A 24,854-nucleotide genomic window follows, 5' to 3' on the forward strand; every position below is an offset into this window, starting at 1 on the left:
AGTGACACAACAAACAACTCTGATATCATATGAAACATTCCATTATAATAGTCCCTGAATTTCAAAGCAAAATTAGTCATACAGTTTATCAGATTATGACTGCCTTTCAGGCATTTATATTCCTTCAGTCACACATTTATTTTGTTTCTGCTAATTTTACTATAGATATCTGTTCATACAAGCATTCCCATGTGTCTGAATTGGTCACATTCAGGGGAAAGTTGATGAAAGTCGGAATTCAGGTGATAACTGTGTGGTCAGGAGGAAGGATTGGATGTGAATTATTATGAAAGTAGAACTATCAAGATTTTTCTTGTGTGGCCCTGGGCAAGTCACCCCAATTGCCTCAGCCAAAAAAAAAAAAAATGTCAATTGATTGGATCTATAGCCTAAGAGATTGAAGAGATTGAAAGATTGTAATAATTTCAAATGAAAAAAAAAAGTTTGAGAAAAGAGAGTTTTCTTTTCTTTTTAGAGAATGGTAGAAAGGAATAATGAGTTCTAGTTTGGACATGTTGAGTTGAAGATGTCACCAGAATTTGAATTTTCCAATAAAGAATTGGTGAGATGGCATTAAAAACTCAGGAGAGAGTTTGGGAGTCTTTTGCATAAAGATGGCAGTAAATAATCCCAGTGTCATATCCTTTAAATGACTTTTCCTCCTTTCTCCAGTTGTTTGTCCTCCTCCCCACTAAAGGGCAGGAACTCTGGAGAAACATTACACTCTAGTTATTTTATCACTATTTTGTGATTTATTTATTTATCAAGAGCAAACACTCTCAATTTTGTTTTAGTTCCAATAGATGCTTATTGATAGACTTTTTGAATGACAGAAACAGCTGTTTCCTTCAAGGAATTTATACTATTCTATTGAGAGGGCACAATATAGACACAAGGGGCTTTTTTTGTTTTTTTGTGGGGGTTTTTTAAGTAAATTCAAGGACAGAATGCACTGGTAAATAAAGAAATCCATTTTGAGGCTTTGAAGAAAGATAAGGATTTGGAGATAAGAAAGAGAGGATATTTCAAGCAAGGATAAATGTATGTCGAAAAGCATGGAGGTAGGAGATGAAATATAGAGTTTGGAAAATAATTGATAGTCTATTTTAGCAGAAATGTATTGGAATCCTTACAAAGTGCTGATTTAGCATGGTACCTCTAGCTTACTAATGTATTTAAGTACTCAATGGAGTTCACACATTTGGGAGATTTCAGGGTTTAGTATGAGATATCTGAATTCATACCTCCCTTAATCCCTGCCTCCAGAAGGAGGAATCAACTTTTGGGAGATCATATATAAAGAGGCTCTTAGCTTTGGGTTAGTGAGTTACTTCAGAACATTGCCAAGAGTTAGAGAGGAGCGCTCTGGGAGAGCCAGAAGCCCTCTCTCAGAGGCAAGAGAGATCCATTCCATTTTCCACCTTTGTGCTGGCTGGAGGCTGAAGGGAACAGAGGTAAAGGACTAGCTACAAGAGCTCTTGGAACCAAGCAGAAAGATAGGCCTCTAAGAAAAAATAACCGGGCTATTTTAGAAGGAGAAAATAAACGTTTGAACTTTTATCACCTGGCTGCATTTGGAGTAATTATTACTTTTAACTGAAACGAAGGCTGCCTCCAGAAAACTTCCCCAAGAAACCTGCTTCCAGAGAGAACTATTATTTTCAAGAAGAAAAACACCACAGAAATGGAGTTCCACTATGCCCAAAAAACTATCAAACTCTCATACCTTTTGATCTAGTAGTGTCTCTACTGAGTCTGTATCCCAAAGAAACCAGAAAAAAAGAGCAAATGACCCACATGTGCAAAAATATTTGTTAACAGCTCTTTTTTTGTAGTGGCAAGGAACTAGAAACTGGGTGGATGCCCATCAGTTAGGGAATGGCTGAATAATTTATGGCATGAATGTATGATATTATTGTTCTATAAGAAATGATCAGCTGGATGATTTCAGAGAGGCCTGGAGAGACTTACATGAACTGATGCTGAGTGAAATGAGTAGAAGCAAAAGAACATTGTTACTGCAACAGCAAGATTATGCAATGATCAACTGATGGACATGGCTCTTCTCAACAATGAGGTGATTCAGGCCAATTCCAATAGACTTGTGATAGAGAAAGCCATCTGTATCCAGGAGGACCACTATGGGGACTGAATGTGGATCACAACATAGTATTTTCATCTTTTTGTTGTTGTTTGCTTGCTTTTTTTTTCTTCTTGATCTTATTTTTTTTGTTCAGCATAAATGTGCTTGCTGTTGGAGAGGAGGTAAGGGGAAGAGAGGGAGAAAAATTTGAAACACAAGTTTTGCAACGGTGAATGTTGAAAACTATCTTTGCATATATTTTGAAAATAAAAAGCTATCATTAAAAAAAAAAAAAAGAAATGGAGTTCCAGAATAGGAATAGTATGAAATAAGACTAAAAAAGGTGGGAAGGAGCCAGGTTGTGAGAGGCTTTAAATGTTTATCTTAAAAAAAAAAAAAAACAGTGATTCTTAACTAACTTTTTTTTTCTCTCAGGATCCTTTTATGCTTTTTTTAAGTTATTGAGAACCACCCCCCCAAGAGCTATTGATGAACATAATTTTGACCTCATAGAACCTCTGAAAGGATTCTTGAGAATGATCAAGATAAGCACTTTGGAGCTACAAAAGATCTTTGAGCAGAAAAGTAATGTAGTCAAACCTGTATCTTGGAAATTTTAGCAGTTGATCCATCTCCCAGTTTTATTCTGACTTTTCTTATCACCCTGTTTTCATTCACATTGTCCTCATGCCTTTAATGGACTTGCCTGATCTCTATCCCTGACAAAATTCCTTCCAAGTAGAAAGTGTTTATGATAAAAGCCTCATTTCTAAAATACATTGAGAGCTGAGTCAAATTTATAAGAATAAAAGTTATTTCCCAATAAATAAATGGCAAAAGAACATGAATAGGCCGTTTTTAGATGAAATTAAAGCTCCCTATGGTTATATTTTAAAATGTTCTCAATCACTGTTAGAGAAGAGCACTAGTTAAATAGAACATATATGTATATGTGTACATGTATGTGTACATGGACATGTACATACATAATACATATAGATACAAACACACACATACACTGTCTCGATAGCTAATCTTTAAAATTGGAGTAACTTTTAAAGCCAGCCCAGTGATGTAATGTAGAGAAAGTGAGGTGGCTTGCCATCCTGGATCTAATAAGTCCTGCTTCTGTCCCACGTGGGACAATCATTTAAATACCGAGGTGCTGCTCCTTGGGTCGAAGATGACCTTTCCCTCTTTTTGGCTAAGAGCTTGATGATTGATGATTGGAAGTACCCCCCCTTGTGTGATAGGGAGCTATCTAATGCGAATATTGGGGCTTGCAGAAAAACAGAGCATGTCCCACCCCAAGAACAGTAATGTGTGGAGCGCAGAGTCTGTGGAGCCAAAGGTCCCACGGCAAAACCGCTATGACATCTCAGCTACATCTCCAGGGGACAAGCCCCCAGAAAGAGGGAGGGCACTTTTTGGAAACTACATTTCCCAGCGGCTCCCGCGGCCATCGACGCTAGGGAAAGGAAGTCCCTGCGGCTGGGGGCGAGGGCGGGGGCGGGGCCGGGCTCCGCCGCTTCTCCGGCCTCGTTCGGCCCACGGTCTAGCAGACCCTCGGGACCCCGCCGGGCTGGGCTGCCTCCCCGGGCGGCCGGAAGGCGCCCGGCGGGCCAGCATGGACAGCCCCGAAGTGACCTTCACCCTGGCGTACATCGTATTCTCCGTCTGTTTCGTCTTCACTCCCAACGAGTTCCACTCGGCCGGCTTGACCGTGCAGAACCTGCTGTCCGGCTGGCTGGGCATCGAAGACGTGGCCTTCGTCCAGTACCACCTGCGCAGGACCACGGTCACCATGCTAGTCCACTCTCTGCTGCCTCTGGGTGAGTGAGGCCGGGGGCGGTTGTGGCGGAGCCTGGGGCCTTCCCTGCGCGACCCTTGCCCAGTTTCCTCCGCTCCTTGGACTCCTGTTTATTCCCCTGTCCTTGGAGGCGTGCGGAGATACGCCCCCTAAGGGAGATAACCCCTCACCCTCCTTCTGGAAGCGAACCCCGCCTTCGCAACAGGGCTCCGGGTGAGTGCTCCCAGAGCGCGCGGTGAGGGTTCCCCGCCCCCACAGTGAGGGGTGCGGGGGTCTGCCGGAAGGGACGGGGTGCCTCCACACCTGCATTGTAGGTGCGGGTCAAAAGCCGCCCCCACCCAGGCCCAGGCGGGAGCCCCCGGGGACGGGCCTCACGGGGCCGATGGTCCCACCGACCGAGGAAGGGTCTCGCAGAGCCGGAGCAAGGAGCTTGAAGCGAGCCCGGGAAGTTGGAGGGAAGGGGCCCTCTCCGCCTTTCCTACGCTTAGTAAATAAATCCTATGCAACAGTCAACAGCTATTTGGTAGGCACCTACTTCCGTGCTTGGGTTCACTCTTCCAGTTCCCCAGCATTTATAACGTTCCTGTTTGATGCTAGGCTACTGAGAAGAGAGAGATGAAAAACGATAGATCACAAATCTCCTGCTCTAAAGAAGTTTATCGTTAATCGTGGAAAGGACACATAGGAAATAAATGCGATGAAGGCAGAAATGCAAGTCAGAAATAATAGACAGTGGGTCCCAAATGACCAAATTACAAATAGACTTCCTTTCTATTAAAAAAAAAGCCATAAACCACAAGTGTTATGTTCAGTCAGAAGCATTATATTATGAGTTTACTTGACTGTATTTTTATAGGATGTTATTTATTACTGGAAGTTCCCATACTAACGTATGGGAACCAAATATATAAATAAAAATAAAGCCTGTATGTAGATTTCTGGGGCTGGGCTTAACAGTAATAATAAGTAGCATTTATGTAGCATTTTAAAGTTTGCAGAGCTTTGCAAATATTATATTATCTTCACAACAACCCTGGGAGGTAAATGCTGTTATTATCTTCATATTACATTAAAGGAAATTAAGAAAGACAGATTGAGTTGTCCAGGGTCACCTAGCTAGCAAATGTCAAGCTGAATTTGATTTTAGTTCAGGACTCTGTCCACTGTACCACAAATACAGTAATCTATGAATCCTTATTTGTTTTTCTTATTATCATTTCTTTTTCTCAAAAATCTATTATTCTTATTTTTAATTTGAGTTCCAAATTATTTATCTCTATTCTACACCTCCCTCATCCCATATGGTGAGAAATGTGATATCCATTTTACATATGAAATCATGCAAAACATATTTCCATGTTAAGCCATGTTGCAAAAAACTCAAAAAGAAAAATAAAGTGGAAACAAAACCAATAAAAACTGTTATGCTTCAACCTGTATTCAGTAGCATTTTTCATGTTTTTCAGAATTGTCTTACATCATTACATTAATCAGAATAGCTAAATCATTTACAGTTAATCATCATAAAGTTATTACTGTTACTTGTGTACAATATTCTCACTTCACTTTCATGTAAGTCTTTCCAGACTTCTCCCCCACTGCTCCCACAATGGCAGTTGGGGTTAAATGACTTGCCCAGGGTCACACAGCTAGGAAATGTTAAGTTTTTGAGGTCAAATTTGAGCTCAGGTCCTCCTGACTTCAAGGCTCGTGCTCTATCCACTGCACCACCTAGCGGCCCCATCAAAGGCTTTTCTAAAAGCATCTTGCTCATCATTTCTCACAGCATAATAATATTCCATCAACAGTCATATATCATAGTTAATTCAGCTGTTACCCAAATGATAGGCTTACCTTCAATTTCTTATTTTCATTTTTTTATGTGATTGTTTATATAGTTAAATATATTTGTCAAGATAAATCAAAATTAAATTTATATTAAAAAAATAGAATCTAAGAGTTACAGTATGCTTTGTTTGGAGGAAAAAACTACTAGATCTAGAGATTAGCTATCCTTACTATCTCTAAAAGCAACAAATACTGTGAAAAGGAAGGGGATTTAATGAATCCCCCCCCAAATAGAAGGGATCCCATCGCCCAATTACTGCCTCCTCCATGATAAGCTGTTTCCAGGAATGAAACTTTCCAGAACAATGTACGTCAAAAACAAGCATAGTGATTAAAGAAAATGAGGGAGAAGGAAGAATTGAACATAGTCTGCCAATGTACTAATTATAAGAGGTTTGACAGGGAAGGTTGTATCCTTCTCCTTCATTCTCCAAGAGGACCATGACATGAGGGAGGTGATGCCATGACATGCAAGTGAATTAGATTTAAGTGAAGGAGGGCTGTGCAAGGCCACCTGCTTCACCTTCTCTGCAGAGCATCTTGAGGCCATGGGGATAGGTGAAGGGGTAGTAAGAAAATTTTTGAGAAACACTCTTAATTGGCTAGAGACAAAAATCATGAAGGAGTTCAAAGATAAAGAATGATAAAAGCATGACTTAAAAATCCTTTGGCTCAGCTCAAGTACCACCTCCCCCTAGAAGCCTTCTCTGACAACTCCACCAGAGGAAAGTAGTCCCTTCTTCATATTTTCTATTTGTCTGGTTCTCCCCTTTGTCATATCACATTCTCCCTTGTACCACATTTACATGTGTCCAAATCCCTCTGTTAGGTCATAAATTTCTTTTCTTTTCTTTTCTTTTTTTTTTTTTAATGAGGCAATTGGAGTTAAGTGACTTGCCCAGGGTCACACAGCCAGGAAATGTTAAGTGTCTGAGATCAAATTTGAACTCAGGTCCTCCTGACTTCAGAGCTGGTGCTCTAACCACTGCGCCAACTAGCTGCCCCCCTAGGATATACATTTCTTAAGAGCTGGGACCGTTTTTTGTTTTTTGGTTTTGTTTTGTTTTTTTTAATTTGAATTTCTACTCCTCAGCACTGAGCCGAGGGCTTTTCCCATTTTAGGTCCTTAATTAATAGTAGTAAAATTGAGTTGAATTTTTATGTATCATGTTGTATATAGACATTCCATTTGATTCTCACAAGAAGTCAATGGCTAGGCATTATGGGCGAGTGAACAACTTGGGCTTACGAGCTGCAAATGATGCTGGCTGTGTGACATAGGGTGTTGTTGGTGAGACAGCAGGAGAGGAAAGTCATAGACCTCTGTAAAGCCTATATTCTTCAAATAATCTCTCTTCTCCATGCCTTCATCGAGTCATTAAAACCCATTACAGGCAAGTGTGACCATGGCACTTATTCTCTCAAGAAGTTTCATAGGCTCCCTATTGCCTCCAGGATAAAATGCCAACCCACTTTTTAGGCATTTAAACCCCTTGCAGTTTGACTGTAGATCACCTTTTCCACCTTTACACATTACTGTCCTTTATGTACTCTCCTATTTAATCAAACTGCTTTGCTTGCTATCTCTTAAATGCGACATTCTATCTCATCTCCAGGCCTGTGCAAAGCCCGTCCACATTGCTGGACATAAGCTCCACCTAGCTCCCTCAGAGGGGCATTTGAAGTCCTATCCCCTGCCTAAAGTTCTCCTTTCTCCCCTTCCAATTCCTTTGTCTTTGTCTTGCTAATGCTTGTTTACCTGGGTAGGGGAATTCCTTAAGGGAGAAACTGGTTCCTTTTTATCTTTGTATTCCAGCCATGTGTAGAGTTCCTTGTTCCTAATCATCACTTAGTAAGTGCTTCTTGAATTCAGTTCAGATGAATAAGTTAATAGATTTAGAGCTGAAAGTTATCTTAGGAGCCAGTGAACTCATTGGAAACTAAGGCCCAGAGTTCAGCCACTCAAATGAGCCTCCTCTGTGACAGAACACCAGTGACCTCCGGCCCCAGAGAGCCCAGCTTTGGAACTGCTTCTTTACCCTTTCTTGTTCCCATCCCTCCCCTGGACCTCAACCCATGATTAAATCGACTGCCGTTGGTTCTGGATGAGGCACGTCAGTGTATTCTCCCCTGGCCCTACTCACCATCAGTGTAACTTTGGCCATAGATTGCCAGTTAGTGGGTTTCCTCCTTGGCCCATAAGCTTCTTGAAGGGAGAGACTGCTTTTGCTTTTAGATTTTAGCCCTCAATCTCGGGCACAAAGTGTGGCCCATAGTAAAGGCTTATTCCAGGCTTTTTCTTTCATTCACTCATTCAAGTGTCTCATTTGAGACTGGAATCTTGGTCTTGTTGACTCGCCGTCTAGAGACCTCCCCACAGCACCGTATTGCTGCAGTGTGCCTTCGTGTGAGCTGTTTCCATAAGAGAGGTTCCAGTGCTAAAGAAATTACAAATGCAAACAAAAAATGAGCCAGGAGCAAGAAAGAGTAAGTGGAAGCTAAGGATGATCCTCATTTTATAGCTGATATAGTAACATCTCTTACCTAAGGTCATATGGCTTCTGAAAGGTCAAAACTCAAGCTAGAACCCAGGAGACTCCAATTAAGGGCTCTTTCTAGTCCCCTATAACACAACTGTGGTGCTGGTGATCATTGATATTCTCACATCAACAAACTTCTGGTCTTTCTAGGATCTGAAAAGGGGCCTCTAGTTGAAAGAGCTCTGAAAATTAAGAACGGCCATAACAAAAATTAGTATTAATGCTTCGGTCTTTCCAGGGTTTTTGTTTTTTTTTTTTTTTTTTTTTTGTCACTGAGCTGTACAGAACTTTGATTTACTAGACTTGCTTTAGAATTTATGTTGCCACATGTAAAGGACTGCTCGCCATCTGGGGGAGGGGGTGGAGGGAGGGAGGGGAAAAATCGGAACAGAAGTGAATGCAAGGGATAATTCTGTAAAAAATTACCCTGGCATGAGTTCTATCAATAAAAAGTTATTAAAAAAAAAAAAAGAAAATCTCAGAATATAACCATATCTAGGGTGCTGTAAATATAGTTAAAGAATTATCCTTACGATCTAAATAAACACTCCAGGTAACAAATTCAAAAAAAAAAAAAAAAAAAAGAATTTATGTTGCCAAAATATTCGTGCAGCAGCCAGCTGATATCCTTGGTGATCTCTGACAGTCTGCTGTGGTCCAATCCTGCTTTGCTCCTGAAAGAGGGCTGGTTTTGGTGCAAGCTTTGAATCCCAGCTCTGCAGATCCCCAAACCTCCCCCTGACTTTGTTTCTCCATCTGTAAAATGAGGGAATTGGAATTTAATGCCATCTGTGGTTCTTTCCAACTCTATTTAAAATCCTGTCACACTCATTGTTATTATTGCAGCACAATAGCAGAAACAAAGCATTTGGGCTCCTAATACTATCATCCATTAGAAGCAGCTACTATGTTTTGTCTCATCTTTGACGTCCTTCTGCACTCCTGGGAAGACATCAAGTAAATATTTGTTTAATTGAATTATTGGAGGTATGGGACTTTCTTCAGTGCCAGAGAGAAAGGAAGTGCACATTTGTGGGCTCCTCTGTAAGCAGAAGCCTGACAAGAAGGCTGGGGGGCACCTTTGCACCTTGTCTCCTAAAGGCAGAATCTTTGTTTGCTCTCCGCAGGGTACTACCTTGGCATGTGCTTTGCTGCATCCGAAAAGCAACTGTACTATTTCAACCAGGCCCCAGAAGGCTGGAAGCTGTTCCTTCTACTTTCAGTCTCTTTCCCCACCATCACCTGCACCATCGCTTACTACTGGTCCCGGAACAGGTGGGACCGCCACCCCCTGGCCAGGACTCTGGCGCTCCATGCCCTTCCACAATCAGGATGGCGCGCAGTGGCATCTTCCATCAACACAGAGTTCCGGCGCATTGACAAGTTTGCCACGGGGGCTCCGGGCGCCCGGGTGATTGTGACCGACACCTGGGTGATGAAGGTGACCACCTATCACATCCACGTGGCCCAGCAGCAGGACATCCACCTGACGGTGACAGAGTCACGCCAACACGAGCTCTCTCCAGACTCCAATCTGCCTGTCCAGTTTCTCACCATCCACGTGGCCAGCGTCAATCCCCTCGTCAAAGCCTTTGACATTCGGTAAGCAAGTTCTCTTGCTTGTAGAATTGGAAAGCCAGTGAATTTTATTTTGTTTTATATTTATTTTTATTTTACTTTTTTTTTTATCATAGCTTTTTATTTACAAGACATATGCATGGGTAATTTTTCAGCATTGACAGTTGCAAAACCTTTTGTTCCAACTTTTCCTCTCCTTCCCCTGCAGATGTCAGGTTGACCAATACATGTGAAATATGTTAAAGTATATGTTAAATACAATATATGTATATATCTCCATACAGTTATTTTGTTGTACAAAAAGAATCAGACTTTAAAATAGTATACTATTAACCTGTGAAGGAAACCAAAAATGCAGGCGGACAAAAATAGAGGGATTGGGAATTCTATGTAATGGTTCTTAGTTATCTCCCAGAATTCTTCGCTGGGTGTAGCTGGTTCAGTTCATTAATGCTCTATTGGAATTTGATTTGGTTCATCTCATTGCTAAAGATGGCCATATCCATCAGGATTGATCATCATATAGTATTGTTCTTGAAGTATATAATGATCTCCTGGTCCTGCTCATTTTACTCAGCATCAGTTCATGTAACTCTCTCCAGCCTCTCTGAAATCATCCTGCTAAGCCAGTAAATTTTAGGTGGAAGACTCTACTCCTGATTGGGGCGAGACAGGATGAAGTGACTTGCCAAGGGTCACACAGCTAAGGAGTGTCTGAGGTTGGATTTGAATTCAGGTCTTCCTGATGCTTGAATAGGTACTTTATCCATAGTCTCACTTAGCTACCCTTTCCACAGTGCATTTGAGCAAATACCACAAATCAGGGCTTGGTTTATTGTTTTGTTAGTTTTCTTAGACTAAAGATTTTTAAAAGGTTGGAGAAAATAATAATGCAGGTTAAACTTAAAAGGAAATTTCTCCCTCCAGAGAGCCAGTTGTTAAATATTTTACTAATGCACCTTTTATCTGTAAAGCACTTTAAAGTTTGCAGAGCACAACAGACCTGTGAGGAAGGTACTCTAAGCATTTTAAAGCCCATTTTACAGAAGAGGAAACTGAGGCTCAGAGAAATGTGGTCACACAGCTAATCTCCCCTTTCCCATTAGGGCATCTTAAGGAGTAAGAGTAATCTGAGGCAAATAAAACTGTCTAGAAAGCTTACCTGCAGGCTCTCTGGAGGAGGTCAAGGATAATCCCTCTGTGAATTCACCTGTGTGGATGTCCGCCTCACTGCAAGCCCTACACACCATGTAGATGGGCCTCTGGGTACCGGCTAGCTGAGGCCTCTGGCCTGGGGCCTGGGCTCAGAGGGCAGGGCCTGCTGTGCCTCCCTCTGCTGGGGGTGCCCATCCTGATGGAGCCTCCCAGCATCGCAGTTAAAGGAAATCTTAGTGCTTACCTTGATTTGTATTCCCAGGGTTAGCGCAGTGCTCGACACTTAGCAGGTGTTTAATAAATGCTAGTTGAGTCAATGAGATTCATTAGTTCAATGCAAAGATCCCTGAATTTGGAATCATGAGACCTGGATTCAAATTAGGTTCCCATATTTTCTGCTTCTGTGACTTCTCTGAATTGCGGTGAACTCAGAAAAATGAGCTACTCTCATTATGATCATCTAATAGAACCAGCAGTATATGATAGATAGATAGCAGCCACGTGAGGGGACAGAGAGCTGGGCTCTGGGGAGCTCCAGGAGGGAAGGGAAGGAGGGAGGGAGGGTCTCTCAACAGTGAGGCCCCTTGGATGCTCTTAGCTTTCCCTGTGTTCTTGTGGCAGCCCTTAATTGGCCACAGCTGATTTTCCATCTTCCCTACTGTGGCTGAACCCCCTTCTGAAAATGCTGGCTTAGCATCTCGGCCCTCCCTAGCTCAGAGAAGCTCTGTAGAGGCGGGAGGCTGGGCAGGACACAGGTGTGCACAGCATCCCGGTCAGCATTCCCCACTCTGTGCTGGGGCCTCAGGTGCCCATAGGCCGGGCCAAGTGTCAGCGGGTCGGGTCCAGCTGTCTGTCTTGGTATGGAGCAGCCGGCACAGGGCAGTGCTTGTCAGTGATTCTGTTCAGAAATGTAGAGCATTCGTAGGCAGGGGAACGGGGTGGGCTTGACCCTTGGGCTGCCATTTGCAGATCTCCCAGTCTGCAGTCCCCTTTTAGTAGAGTTCTTTGCAGGTCTGGTGTTTGTATTTTTGTATGTTAGAGGCAAGTTTTGCAGCCGCTCATTTGTACACACTAGTTACACACTTAGCTCACTTTGTGTACTACATATAGCAAGAAAACAGCCCGTGGTGGGGGTGTAACTTGTGAAGCTTCTACTACAGTCAGAGAATTACTGGCTCGGTGAGGGCCTCGTGGGGCACGGTGGGATGAACCTATCTAGGCTCAGATAACCCCCTCAGATCATGGCAGGGCAGTCGCAGGGCCTGTTGGCTGTAGCTGGGCCGAGGCACTGGACTCTCCCAGATAGGGAGGGTCTCACAAGACCATCCAAAACCCAGGATTCCCTCAACCATGCTGAGGCCTCAGGGGGAGCCCCCCAGAACTTCGGGAGGTTAAATAGCAATGACAAAACATAGACAAAAACCAAGAGCTCTGAAAGGTCCAAGGGGGAAGAATCTCGCCAGTGCGGGGCCTTAGGAGGCCTCAGGCTTCAAGAGCCAAGGGAGCTGGGGCCGAACAGGAGGCTGGGATGCGGTGAGTGATTGCAGGCTCCCCCACATGCTCCCCTCACTTCGGCAGTTCTCCCACCTGTAGGATCCCTCCTCTTCTCTTCCCTTCTGCCTCCCTGAAGCTTAAGGCTCCCAAGAATGATCCCCTGCCCTGACTGTGATAGCCAGCATTTTTGTCGGGCCTCCAGCCTGCCCAGCCCTGTGCTAAACACCAGGATTAGCTTGTTTGAGTCTCACAATAACTCTGGTAGTAGGTACAGCTATTATTCCCATTTCGCCATTGAGGAAACTAAGGCAAACAAGTTCAGACAGATAGAAAGTCTCTGAGACTAGATTTGGACTCAATGCTTTATATTCACTGTATAATAGAAAGGAACTTTCTGTTCCTTTACTTCCTTGTATTCTTTTTGTACAACATCTGCCTCTCTGGACTGTGAGCTCTGTGAGGGTAGGAGTCTTCTAGTTCTTCTCTTCCTTCCCCTGTGGTTCCTGGCACAGAACCCTCAACACCGCAGATAATAGAATCATGGACTCCTCTGGCAGACTTGTAAAACTCCTGCACCCTTGCCAGAATCGTGGCTTAAATGCTAAAATGAATTACATAGCATTCTAAAGAGAATCAATTCTATTAGAATACAGTTAGTAAAATATTTAAAACTGCGCACACACACACACACATATACACACACACACACACACACACACACATTCACAGACTCCGCTTAATGGCTCTGAACCAATCCCACCTGAACTGGAATCCTTTTTACACCCTCCCCAGCATGGAGTCCTGGAGCCACAGCCAGAAGCCCGCCTAAGGCAGCGTCTGTCCACCTTGGGCAGTTCTCATTGTTCGGAAGGATTTCCTCACGCTGGGCCAGATGCCTCCTCTGTACCTGGCTCCCAAGTTCTGCCCTCCGGGCCAGGCTCCTCTCTGTCACATCCACCAGAGCTTTCTTGTCCCAGCATCAGCCTCCTTTCCTTCTGTTCCTCCTTGACTGAGGAGTCTCATCCCCACCTTTAGACCCAGTGCCCTCCTGGGAAACACAACAAGAACCTGTGGCCCCCAAAGAGCATCTAAATGCAGAGTCCACCCATGCCAACCACATGAGCGCTTTCTGCTGAAAGTAGGGCGCAAGTCATCTCAGGACGGGCTCTCGGCTTTATGGCAGGGGGTCCTGATCTGTGGCCTGCAGACCCTCGGAGGGCCCATAGAGAGATTTCAGGCATGTTTCAGAAACTGAATGGGAGGGAAATATCCATCTCTATTTGTACCTACCTCCATCTGATATTGAGCTTTTACTTCAGCTGTAAATGTGTCCTTTGAAGGTGTCATAGGTCTCACAAGGAAGCCTAAGGGGTCAAGAGAAAATCCCTGCTCTCCAGGCTCTCAGGCTAGTGCACCCAGCTCTTCTGCTACCATTCAGTGACCTTTCCAGGGTGGTCCCAGCACTAACTAGAATGCCAGCTCCCAGACTGCTAATGATAGTGAGGGCAGAACCCACCCCGGAGACGGGGCCCAGTTCTAGCTCTGCTCACTCAGAGGCTCTAAGCAAGGCCCATCCTCTCTGTCCTCTCTCTCAGCCTCAGCCTCCTGCCTGGGATAATGAGGAGCTTGGACTAAAGGTCTCCAGGGTCCCAGACTACTACCATAGAACGTGGAATGTTGGCGCCAAGGAGGGACTTAGAGCACGGAACATGGAATGTCAGAATTGGGAGAGACGTGGAAAATCACAAAATCCAGCTTCCCCTTTCAGCATTTGGGGAAAATGAGGTCCCCAGAAAAAAGAGACTTGCTGAAGTTCACCCAGGGAATTAGGAGCAGAAGGGAGGCCATAGGACTTAATCAGTTGATTAAAAAACCAAAGGACAGAGGTGGGAAGGGCCCTGTTCAGGATCCCCTGGCTAACCTGTTGTTACTGCCCGGCATCATTACAAAGAGAGTGGGGGTGTGGAATGAGCTGCACTCCAGGGCCTTCTCTGCTGCTCACCCGGTTTTTGGTCTCCTTCCCCTGTTCTCCCCTCAGCTGGAGTGCCGGACTGCCCCTCACTTCTCTTGCTGGAGGAGTGGGACACTGAGCAGGGAATGTTGTGTGTGGTCTCAGAAGCAGTAGACACAGGGTGGATTTGTTTAACTTGCTGCAAGGAAAGAATCAATGGTGAGAAAAGATGGTGTGAAAAACAAAATCAATAAAGCTTAAAAAAAAACAAATACTTTTTAAAAAGTAGTCTTGAAAATACTGTGTTTAGAGAATGTTAGATGCATTTTCATTTGCCTTGAACGAAGATTAAAAGTTCATTCTGGCTGCTCTCAGCTCTAACCTATTCTTGTAGGTCTTGGTTATAAACATCCTTCTCTTATCACTGCACCATGAATTAGTAAAGCAGGTGTTCAGGGAAGGCAGAAAGCCTGGCAAAATCCATCAGGGCCTGCAGAGAGAGCTTTTTTTCTGCCTGTGTCTGATTTAAAGGCTGTTACTGTGAAATCAGAATAATTCTCACCAGCTCATTTCCTCAAACACATCCTCCCCCTCTAAGCCAAGTGTGTGTCCCTCAATCTATTTGTTCTCTCTCATCCAATTTAAAGCACCGCTGATAACCCATGGCTTCTTACAAATCCAGAAAGAATTCTATTTTTTTTAAGCCACAGACATCCTCCTTTCACTTTTGTTCCACTTCAAGATGAATTATTTTCCCAGAAAACAAAAAGACAAGTGCCCAATAATGTATAGTTATTCCCATTTGAGATGACAAAGAGATTCAGAATTACATCCTCTATCCTTACAGGGTCATATCATAATAACCTAATATTTAGAAGACACTTAGAAATTTGGGAATATTTTCATCATAGTCTTTCAAGGAAATATTGCAAGTATTGTCTCTTTTGATTGATGAAGGAGAAGTGGCTTGTCCATGCTCACAGAACCAGCTAAGTTGGAGGCCGGGCTTGGAGCCAAAAATCTCCCATCATACAAGTCCACTGCTTTTTCTGTAATATCATCATGTACAGGTTGGTGGTTTGTTCTAGGACTGTTAGGGTGCTGATTATGGACTTTTTATAATATTTTGGACTCTGGAAAACAGGGAACCCCACACAATCTCAGCGCAGTCAGGGACCATTGTGTCTATAGAGGAGCCAGTTTGGTCCTAAAGATCAAAGCCAGAATGAATAGGGAAAGAGAAGAGAAAGAACCCTGTACCACTCAGAGCAGCCCTGCGGTATAAGAAGGCCACCTCATGGACTAGCCAGCCCCTCTGGGATTGGTGAGCTGGACGGCCTTCCTATCCCTTGCACTGACACACATATATTCTTCCATTCAGTGACACTAGTCCTTAGCTCTGGTATGTCCGCTAACTGTCCCCCAGACCTGGATGTTCTTCCTCTGCTTCTCTGCCTCCTGGCTTTCTTAGCAGAGATATTGAAGTCGCTGGCCATTTCCTTCTCCAGCATACTTTACAGATGAGGAAACTGAGGCAAACAAGGCAAAACAGTTTGGCCAGGTTCTGAGCCAGATTTGAACTCAGGATGCTGTGCCCAGTGCTCTGTCCCAGAGCTTCTTAAACTGGGTCGTGGCCCCTTATGGTGTCGTATATCATAATATGGGGGTTGTAAAATGGGGAGTGATTATCAGTAAATGTTTGATTTTATACCTATTTATATTCCTTTATATGTGTGGTCAGACTCTGGCCAAGAACAATGCGAAGATTATCGCTGTAAATGACATTTCCTCCATAAACCTCTGTGTTAGAATCACAGCAGTACAGTGAAGAGGGCCCTGGATTCGGAGATGAAGGATCTGGGTTCAATCTGCTTCCCACATTTATTAGCCTTGATTGTCAGCAAGTCCCTAATTCTCCAGGACTTGTTTTCCTCCTCAGTAAAATGAGAGATTAGACCATCTCCAAGACCCCTTACATGCTAAAGCCTAGGACCAGGTGGAATGATGAAATGATGCTCTTTCCCTTCTCTTATTCAGGTTGAATTCTACAGAGTATGGGGAGCTGCGTGAGAAGCTCCACGCCCCCATCCGCAACGCTGCCAATGTGGTCATCCACCAGAGCCTCGGAGATTTGTTTCTGGAAACATTTACGTCCCTGGTGGAAATCAACCTACCTTACTCCATTCCCAGCAACCAGGTAGGTGCGCTCAGCCAGCGCAGCCTTGAGGATGGGGGAAAGAGGGGATTTCTGTTTGAGGCAGGTTGGATTTGGGACACCTGTGAGACAGCAAGGTGAGTCCTAGATGTCTGAACATGGAGTGGCGGAGAGCAGAGGGAGGAGGGCCGGCCGTGGAGATTTACAAGCCCTTGGGATTGGGAGCTGATAGGGAAGCAGTGTAGAGAGCCGAGGGACAGGGGGGACAGCAGGGGCAGTCAGAAGCCCTGGCAGGAGAGAGCAAAGCCTGCAGATCCAGAGAGTAAGAAAGGAGAGGGTTGAAATGACTGGAACCATGGAGCCATTGAGAGTAGGGCTAGTCTGCCGGGAGATGAGGGTGTAGAAGCGAGTGTAGGAAGCTTGTTCTGGGATGCAGCTTGAGGGCCTGGCAGGGTTAAGGGAAGCATTTTCTGAATGTTTTTTAAGGGAATGGGGGAGAGTTGGGCTTATGTGGAGGCAGCAAGGAAGGAGTGGATAGATGGAGATAAAAATTACTTTCTGTGCAGAAAGTCCTTGGGGAAGAGAGACAGAAAGGAGCAGGAGATGTGTGGTATCTTTTCCTTGGCAGACTGGACCAGGAGGGGCAGCTTCGGTGGGTCTCATTCCTGGCTGTTCATCCCATTTCCCAGCCCAGAGGATGGGGGCGTTCCCCTAGCCCTGCCGTCGGCTTCCTTCCCTCCTCTTCCTGCCCTCCCCCAACCACCTCCACAACTCAGGCACTCCTTTGGCTCCCACCCTCTGCAGACCACACATGGGGATGTTTCTCTCAGGCCCAACCTCTGTGCTCGTCCCCGGATGAGCTGGCCGGGGGGCTGACCAGCTGGGTGGTCACCCTCCCTCTTGGCTCTCTCCCCTGCAAACTTGACACAATAATGTTTGCACTGCTCATCTTCTAGGGGAGCTGGGGGAAAAACCAGTTTGGAAATCTTTAAGCAATATGGAAAGATTATTATTTCTCTTACAACTTCGGTTATTCAGGCCTTTGCCCCAGACTCTACCTCCTTCTGGCAGTGATTTTTGTTGGTGCCATATTAGCACTGTCCCTAGGGATCCTGCTTTACAAGATTGCTTTTCAAGATGAAAGGCCCTGATCCTCTTGGGAGCTTGTTTGACGGATTCTAAAGGGCATCCGGGATTAGGAAGATGAAGAGGAGCTCTGAAGCAGATAACATTAAGGACATTAGAAGGGCGGGAGTTAGAAAGCCTACGGCAAACATGAGGTTTAGTGTCTTGCACATGGTAAGTCAGTGGGTGCTGCCTATCTGTATTTCTGTGGTTTGAATATACTCCAACCAGCTTCAAACCTACAGATGATTCAGACTCAATTATATTCATTAGAATATGTGTAAACTTGAGAGTCAGCATGGCATTAGTGTGTTGGAAATGGAGTCAGAGGTTTGAATCCTCGCTCAGTAAGTCCTAGATGTGTCAGCATGTACTACTTTCCCTCTGTTTTCTTTTCTGTAAAATGGGAATAATAAAACCATTATTGCTCTCTCCCCCAGCATTGTGGTGAAGACAGTTTTGCAACCTTCAAGTGCTAATAAAATGAAAAGCCATTATCATTTGTAGAGGGAAGGATGTCTATGGACTCCTGAATCCCATCAGCTTCCCCAAAGCCCTTTAGGAACCTCTGAGGGTATGGATCTCAGTGACAGCCATATACACCAGCATTTTATTTTAAGTGTCTTCACTTTTTAAAAAACAAGGCTAAATGTACCACTTAAAAAAAAAAAAAAGCCTTGAATTTATTTACTCCACATGAAATGATGTGGTACCTCTCTGTGTGCCATCAGTTGCACCTCATTATGTTCTCTAACTTTTGCTTCTAAATTACTTTCCCCACTTGGCTCATCTGGAGAACATCCTCACGCTTTCCTGGTAGGTCTACAGTGATTCCCATATCTTAATTATACTAGGGTCTCTTCTTCATTTCTCCTCCCTAATTATTCCTCTGTCCCAGACCTACAGAGGACTTTCCAGACCTTTTTCTCCTCTAAAATCTTGCACTGTGCACAACTGCTGCAATCACGCACCCGTCCTGGACCAGCCCCCATGACATTTCTGTCCCTCTGGACTCTAACAACAGCATGGCTGTCAGTCCTTTCATCCCTTCTAAAGGATCCTCGTCCCCCCTCCACTGAGGCTCTTCCCAACTTTTCCCTCCTTCCTGAAGCCTCCCATGTCCCTTTTGCCTCTTATCTGAGGTGCTCATACTATCAGTCGTGAGCTCTCTGTTCTCCCCAAGCTCCCCACTCTCTTCTTCCACTCCAGGCCTGCCCCCCGACAATGTGCCCCTGATCTCACCCCCATCTTCTCCAGAAGACCGCCCAAGATCATCCTACCCAGCGGCTACACACATGCTCAGATCTCCTGAAAAGCCCCTTCGTGCAGGGCTGCACTTTGTCTCCTTCACAGCCGCCCTCAGAGTAGGGAGCCTCTTTTCCCCTCACTCTTCAAAATTTAACAAAAGCCTATGAAAACTCCCATTTCTTAAGGGTTTCACAGCCCGCCACAAGGCAAGGATATCTCCCTGTTGTCTCTGAGGCACAGGGGACTCAAAGCCGTTATCCCAGCCCGGTCCTTCTTCAGAGGAAGCGACTCCGTGGAGCGCAACCCCTGCAGTGCGACCCCCGGAGCACGCCTCATCCGGGACTAGCAGGATGGCCTCCCGCTGTCGCCCTTGGCCAGCCTGTCTTCGGCTGTGGAGGGCCTGCTGGCTGTTCACCCTCAGTCCCTTCCTCGGCCCTGCCCATCTCCAGATTTGGAAATTGCCATCCCACCTGGACAAAGGCCACTGCCTTCTAACTTGGACTCAGAGCAGTGACTCAGAGGACTCAGGCCCAAATCCTGCCTCTGGCTCATCCCGAGCAGGTCCCTGCCCTGCCCAGCCCAGCCCGCAGTTTCCTCATCTGTACAATGAGCACGTTGGACTGGCTGGCCTTGAAAGCCCCTTCCAGCTCCAGACCTCAGACCCTGGCCATGCTCCTGTGCCCTCCCCTTGTCCTTCCTTTTCCTGGTTCCCTGTGGCCCCCAGGAGGAGAGCTTCGGCTCGGCCTTCAGGGCCCTGCAATGGGCTCAGCCCTGCCACAGCCCGGGCTCTCTGCACCACCTAGAAAACCCGTTCCACTCTTGGTCACCTTGTGGACTCCTCCCTCTCCCCACCCTCAGGACAGATGCCGCCTCTGACATCCCCTCTCTAGGACCTCCCTCAGTGCTGGGCATTCATCACATATTATGTATTGCAGTTCCCTGTGTCTGTTATTATCTAAGCTTTCTTATCTCCCCTTGTAGCCAGCACTGGGCTTTTTATACAGTAGGGGCTTAAAAAATACTGAGTTGAATTAAGCCGACTATTTTAGATTAACAGTCTTCCTGACCCTCTTTATTGTAGACTTTGTCACTTTTGTATTCACCAAAATGAGCTTTAAAAAGCAGCCTTGCTTTGTGTGTGTATGTATCTCTGAGTACAGATGGATAAAGCAAGCCGAGTTTTTCATTTGGGTTTAAATTGATGGCCAGCAGGAGACAATATATGCTGCCCCTTTAATTGGTTCTGAGAGAGCCTGGATAATGTGTTACTTCTTCTGTATCATAAGGAATTCCTTTTCGTAATCTTAAGTTTGTCTTAGTCGGGGAGGGTGGCTACAAGGAACCAAGAGATAAATTGGTTAGAAAAAATAGATTTAATTAAATTTAATTCAGCAAGTATTTATTGAGCTCCTACTACAGCTCAGAAGTAAATGGTCAATAAATACTTGAGTATTTATTATACTTAGTGCTAAGGGAGAAGAGCACAAAAATACACAAGAAGAGAGTTTGCTTGTCCTTGGGGAGCTCGTGAGTTGGTGGTCGGGAAGACAAGGCATAACCACATGTAAACTAAATAACAATGCAGGTCAGACTGGATGTCAGGAGATGTGAGCTGAACTAGACCCTGGAAGTCTGGGAAGATTCCAAGGGCTCTGAGCTGTGTGGAAAAGGTGGAGTAGGATAGAGCACAAGCCTTTTTGTGAATGTCCCAGTTGAATTTGGTGGTTTAGGGGCTTAAGAGGAGGCTCCCAGGAAGGTAGCCAGTGCTGAAAGCAGCCTCTTGAGGCAACCCATTGTCAACATTGGGAGGTCAATCCTTTAGACCCCCAACTTAGGGTGGGGTGAGGGGCTGAGCAGAGGAAAAGGGGCAGTCGGTGCTGGCTCAGAATTGAATTTTTGCAGTTACATCTTTCCTTGCCCCATCTTCCTATTTTCTATTCAAGATAAGAAAGGGTAAAGTTCTGGGGCAAGTCATTCTAAGGAGCATTTTTTGGGGGTGCCCTGATACCTGCCAAACAAAACTGAAGTTCCTGACTTGCCATTCTCTGCAGCTTCTCACCAGAACTTCACCAGCCTGTGCTCTTGTTATTGCCCTCCATCCTCTCTTTATTCCCTAAGCTCCCCTGAACTTTCCATCTCTGCTCCTTTGCCCCCCTCTCCTTGCTGAAGCAGTCCATTAAAAGCCCAAATCAAATACTTCTTCCCCTTCCTCCTCCTTCTCCACGATCCCTTCCCTCATTCCCCCTGTCAGTAGTGCCCTCACATCCATGTGGTTTTATGTAGATGTGTTCACTGTTTGATATCGTAACTCTACCTAACTGTGAACTCTTCATGGCCCAAAGTACTGTTATCCCATTGCTGGCAATCACTAGCTCTGGGACACAAGCAATTTAGCCTCCTTTTCTAAGCTTGTTTATTCTTCTATAAAATCAGGATTTTACTGCCTCCATCCCCACATCTCCAAAAGCCTTTAGACACTATGAAAATGTGAGTTAATACTAACTAATTGTGTATTTCTTCTAAGGTAAGCAGAAGATTTTGCACTGACTTGGGAATTCATTAATTCCTGTTTACTGAATTATATTACTTTGAATTGATTTTTTTAAAAAGCCTTGAACTACACAGGTCTTCTAAAAAGGAGTTAACCATTTTTGCTTTTTTTCCCCACTTCTTGCTTTCACCTCCCTTGGTTTCCCAATTGCCCTGGAAGGAGCTAGAGCCCTGCATTGGCTGCATGCAGACAAGTGCCAACATCAAGCTGGTGAAGAACTGCCAGGAGTCAGATGCAGGCGAGTGCCAGCAGTGTTACTGCCGTCCCATGTGGTGTCTGACATGCATGGGGAAGTGGTTTGCCAGCCGCCAGGACCAGCAACACCCAGAGACCTGGCTCTCCAGCCAAGTGCCTTGCCCCACCTGCAGGGCCAAATTCTGCATCCTGGATGTTTGCATCATCCACTGACCTGCCTAGAGCAGGGATGCATTCCTCGAGTCAAGATGCACAGCCTCGGGTCAGCTGAGCTGGGGGAGCCGTTCTCAGGCTCTCTGCTTCCAAGGCAAAGGCCCATCTCAGTATCACAAGGTCATCCACCCCCCTTGTTGTGTTTGGGAAATGGCAAGCCTCAGCATTCCCTCCTCCAGGCTTCTCAGGCCCATCCTTGCCCTCCAAACACCAGCCTTTGTCAGCTGGCTGCACATCCATATCACCTCATTCCCAGATAAGGGGAGGGAGGAGAGCCAGGGCAAGGCTTTAACTGCCAGACTTTGGAAGGAAGGTGGGATGCCTCAGCCCCGTCCCTGCTGACTCTCTCTCCACACTTCATACATAGTGAAGGTTCCCAGGGCAATTGCCCATCATCCTCGGTGTGACTAGACTAGCAAAGGGCTATTTTTTTTTTAATAACAAGTCAGACACTGTCCTGACAGGGACTGAACTTTCTTTTACTAAAGCTGTTTTTAAAAGTTTATTCTTTACAGTTTTTGCACAAGTACATACAATTCTCCAGGACTTCTTCACCCACATTTTGGGCCCATACCTGCTCATAATGTATATAAATGTAGAGGGTAGGCATAGAGCATAGACCTATACTTATCAAATTTATATCATTTCAGTGGGAAGTTTAATTCTTTTACTGTTTATTTGATCTCTCTCTGTCTTACTGCACCCCGGCACCTCCCTTCCTCTTGCCTCTCTTCCTATCTCTCTTACTCTTGTATTCCTTCCCACCCATGTGTTTTATACTAGATAATCCACTATAGGTCACAGGAAAGAGGGCTAAGTTCTGCAGTAGCAAAATACAGTTTCCACAGCTTCAGTAACCATAGTTTTAAATGCAACCATTTCCTCTACATCATCCCCAAACTAGACTCTTATAGATCAATCCTTTGGGTTGACTACAGTGTTTAAAGTTGCTCCTCAGTAAAACTGTTAGGGACAAGAGCAAGCACCTTAATTAACTATAATACAAAAGTCTGTACCATAAAGGTATTTTATTTTTTTCCTTTAAGGTATTTTAAAGAACAAGACTAGAATCCTCTAAGATTCAAAAGCCTACAACATTGGGACAAAAGTAATCAATTTCATTGTCAAAATACACAGAAAACTCTTCCCTTCTTTACAGGGGTTGCAGTATTTCTGGCCATGTTGGGTACATTTGATTGGTCTGTTTGCTAGTATTTACCATGTTGGACAATTGAAAGAGGATCCCTTAATATAAAGGGTATGAATCCTCTCATTCCAATAAAGAGTAGGAATCATGTGGCTTTGTGTGTTTGTTTTCTTACTTTCCTGCTGACCTAGGCTGAGTGAACATAAATGATGGGTGGGTGGGTGGGTGGGTGGATGGATGGATGGATGGGATAGAAAGATAGAGAAGGAGGGAAATACACTCTTAGCCAGCCTCAGGCAAGGTTATCTGGTTCAATTTCTTTTACATATGAGACACCCGATGTTCAGATAAATAGCTTAGATTCATTTGTTTTCTTTAAGACTTTGATTTTCATTGACCCACCTGATCTGTAAAGGATCTGAAATTAAATTTTACTTTGATGTTTTAAATTTCACAAAACGCAAAATCAAAACTCCTTAAAAATTTTTAAAAGCAGTTCATGAACTTAAAAGATAAACTTTTTGACAGGAACTGAACAGGAAGAAATGTACTTTGGTCCTCCCAAGGTCCTAGGCTCTAGAAACAGGAATCCTGCTGATCTAGGCTGAGTGAACGTAAATGATGGGTGGATGGATGGATGGATAGGTAGGATAGAAAGATATAGAAGTTCAAAATCAGTCTCAGACACAATAGCTTTGAGACTCTAGGTAAGTCAGGTAACAACTCTTAATAGTAAAATGGAATAATAATAGCGCCTATCTCCTCCCTCCACCCCTCCACCCCCCCACCCCTGGTTGTAGTGAGGATGAGACAATGTTTGTATATCATATAATTTAACTCTTTACACTCTCATCTAAAATGGGAATAATAATAATACTATCCCCCCCTTCCTGGTTGTTGTGAGGATGAGACAATGTTTGTAAAGTGTTCAGCAAACTTTAAATAGTCCTATAAAAACTAGCTATTATTACCTGAGATTCTGTGAATCTGCCATAGATTTCTGTACCTATTGACTGCTACCACTAGCCTGAGATTGTACTTTGACACTGATTCTCGGGACACTTTTGCATATGGTATTTCCAGTGGGAATGAGGTTTCTTCTCTGAGTGTGATCTGCTGCTACCCCTTCTGTCCACAGTTGAGCCTCAATAATTCTCTGGGTGTCTGTAAGCCTGGAACCTATTATAAACATCCCATCTGCCTTTTTTAAGCAGTAAAGCTTAAAGCAGTCGGCCAGTGCCAGACTTAGCCAATATTTTTGCCTTTTGTGTCTGAGGAACAATGTCAAAGGTGAATGTTGCAGAGGCAGAAAAAAGGGTTAAAATGAGATGGTCCCTCCATGTTTTGGAACAGACTGGTAGAACTGTTGTCCACAGGCTGGCCTGGAGGATGGAAGGCAGCAGCAGTTGCTGGAAATACAGCTGGCCTGGGGGAAGCCAGTGCATGGTGGGCAGCAGGAATGTTTCATGGCAATGTCTGCTTTTCCTCGCCTTCCTGATTAGGGCCCTATCAGCCCCACCTGCACAGATTGATGGCAGCTAAGGCAGCGTTCCAAGGGCCGGTTTGTCTGTCTGCTCCCTCAATCTGGTACATCATGACCCACCTGCCTCTGACCGGAACCTATAGATCTATCGATAGTGAGAGCTGTGGGATCATGGCACAAACCCCAAGTTTAGTTCAGGGGCCAAGGTGAGAATCCCAGCTTTGCCACTTGCCAGTGAGTCACGGAGCCCCTTGGTAGCCTTCATCAATCAAACTGAG

At 44.7% G+C, this 24,854-nt stretch overlaps 1 protein-coding gene across 1 annotated transcript; it reads left to right on the forward strand.

Moving 5' to 3' along the window:
- Positions 1–3,572: 3,572 nt before the first annotated feature.
- TMEM129 (transmembrane protein 129, E3 ubiquitin ligase) lies at positions 3,573–23,243 on the forward strand. Its single transcript, XM_051963912.1, has 4 exons — positions 3,573–3,915; positions 9,409–9,883; positions 16,497–16,656; positions 21,698–23,243. The coding sequence occupies exons 1-4, from the start codon at positions 3,711–3,713 to the stop codon at positions 21,944–21,946; spliced, it is 1,089 nt and encodes a 362-aa protein (XP_051819872.1). The 5' UTR covers positions 3,573–3,710; the 3' UTR covers positions 21,947–23,243.
- Positions 23,244–24,854: the final 1,611 nt, after the last annotated feature.

This window comes from Antechinus flavipes, chromosome 6, assembly GCF_016432865.1.
Source record: "Antechinus flavipes isolate AdamAnt ecotype Samford, QLD, Australia chromosome 6, AdamAnt_v2, whole genome shotgun sequence".
Classification (NCBI taxonomy): domain Eukaryota; kingdom Metazoa; phylum Chordata; class Mammalia; order Dasyuromorphia; family Dasyuridae; genus Antechinus; species Antechinus flavipes.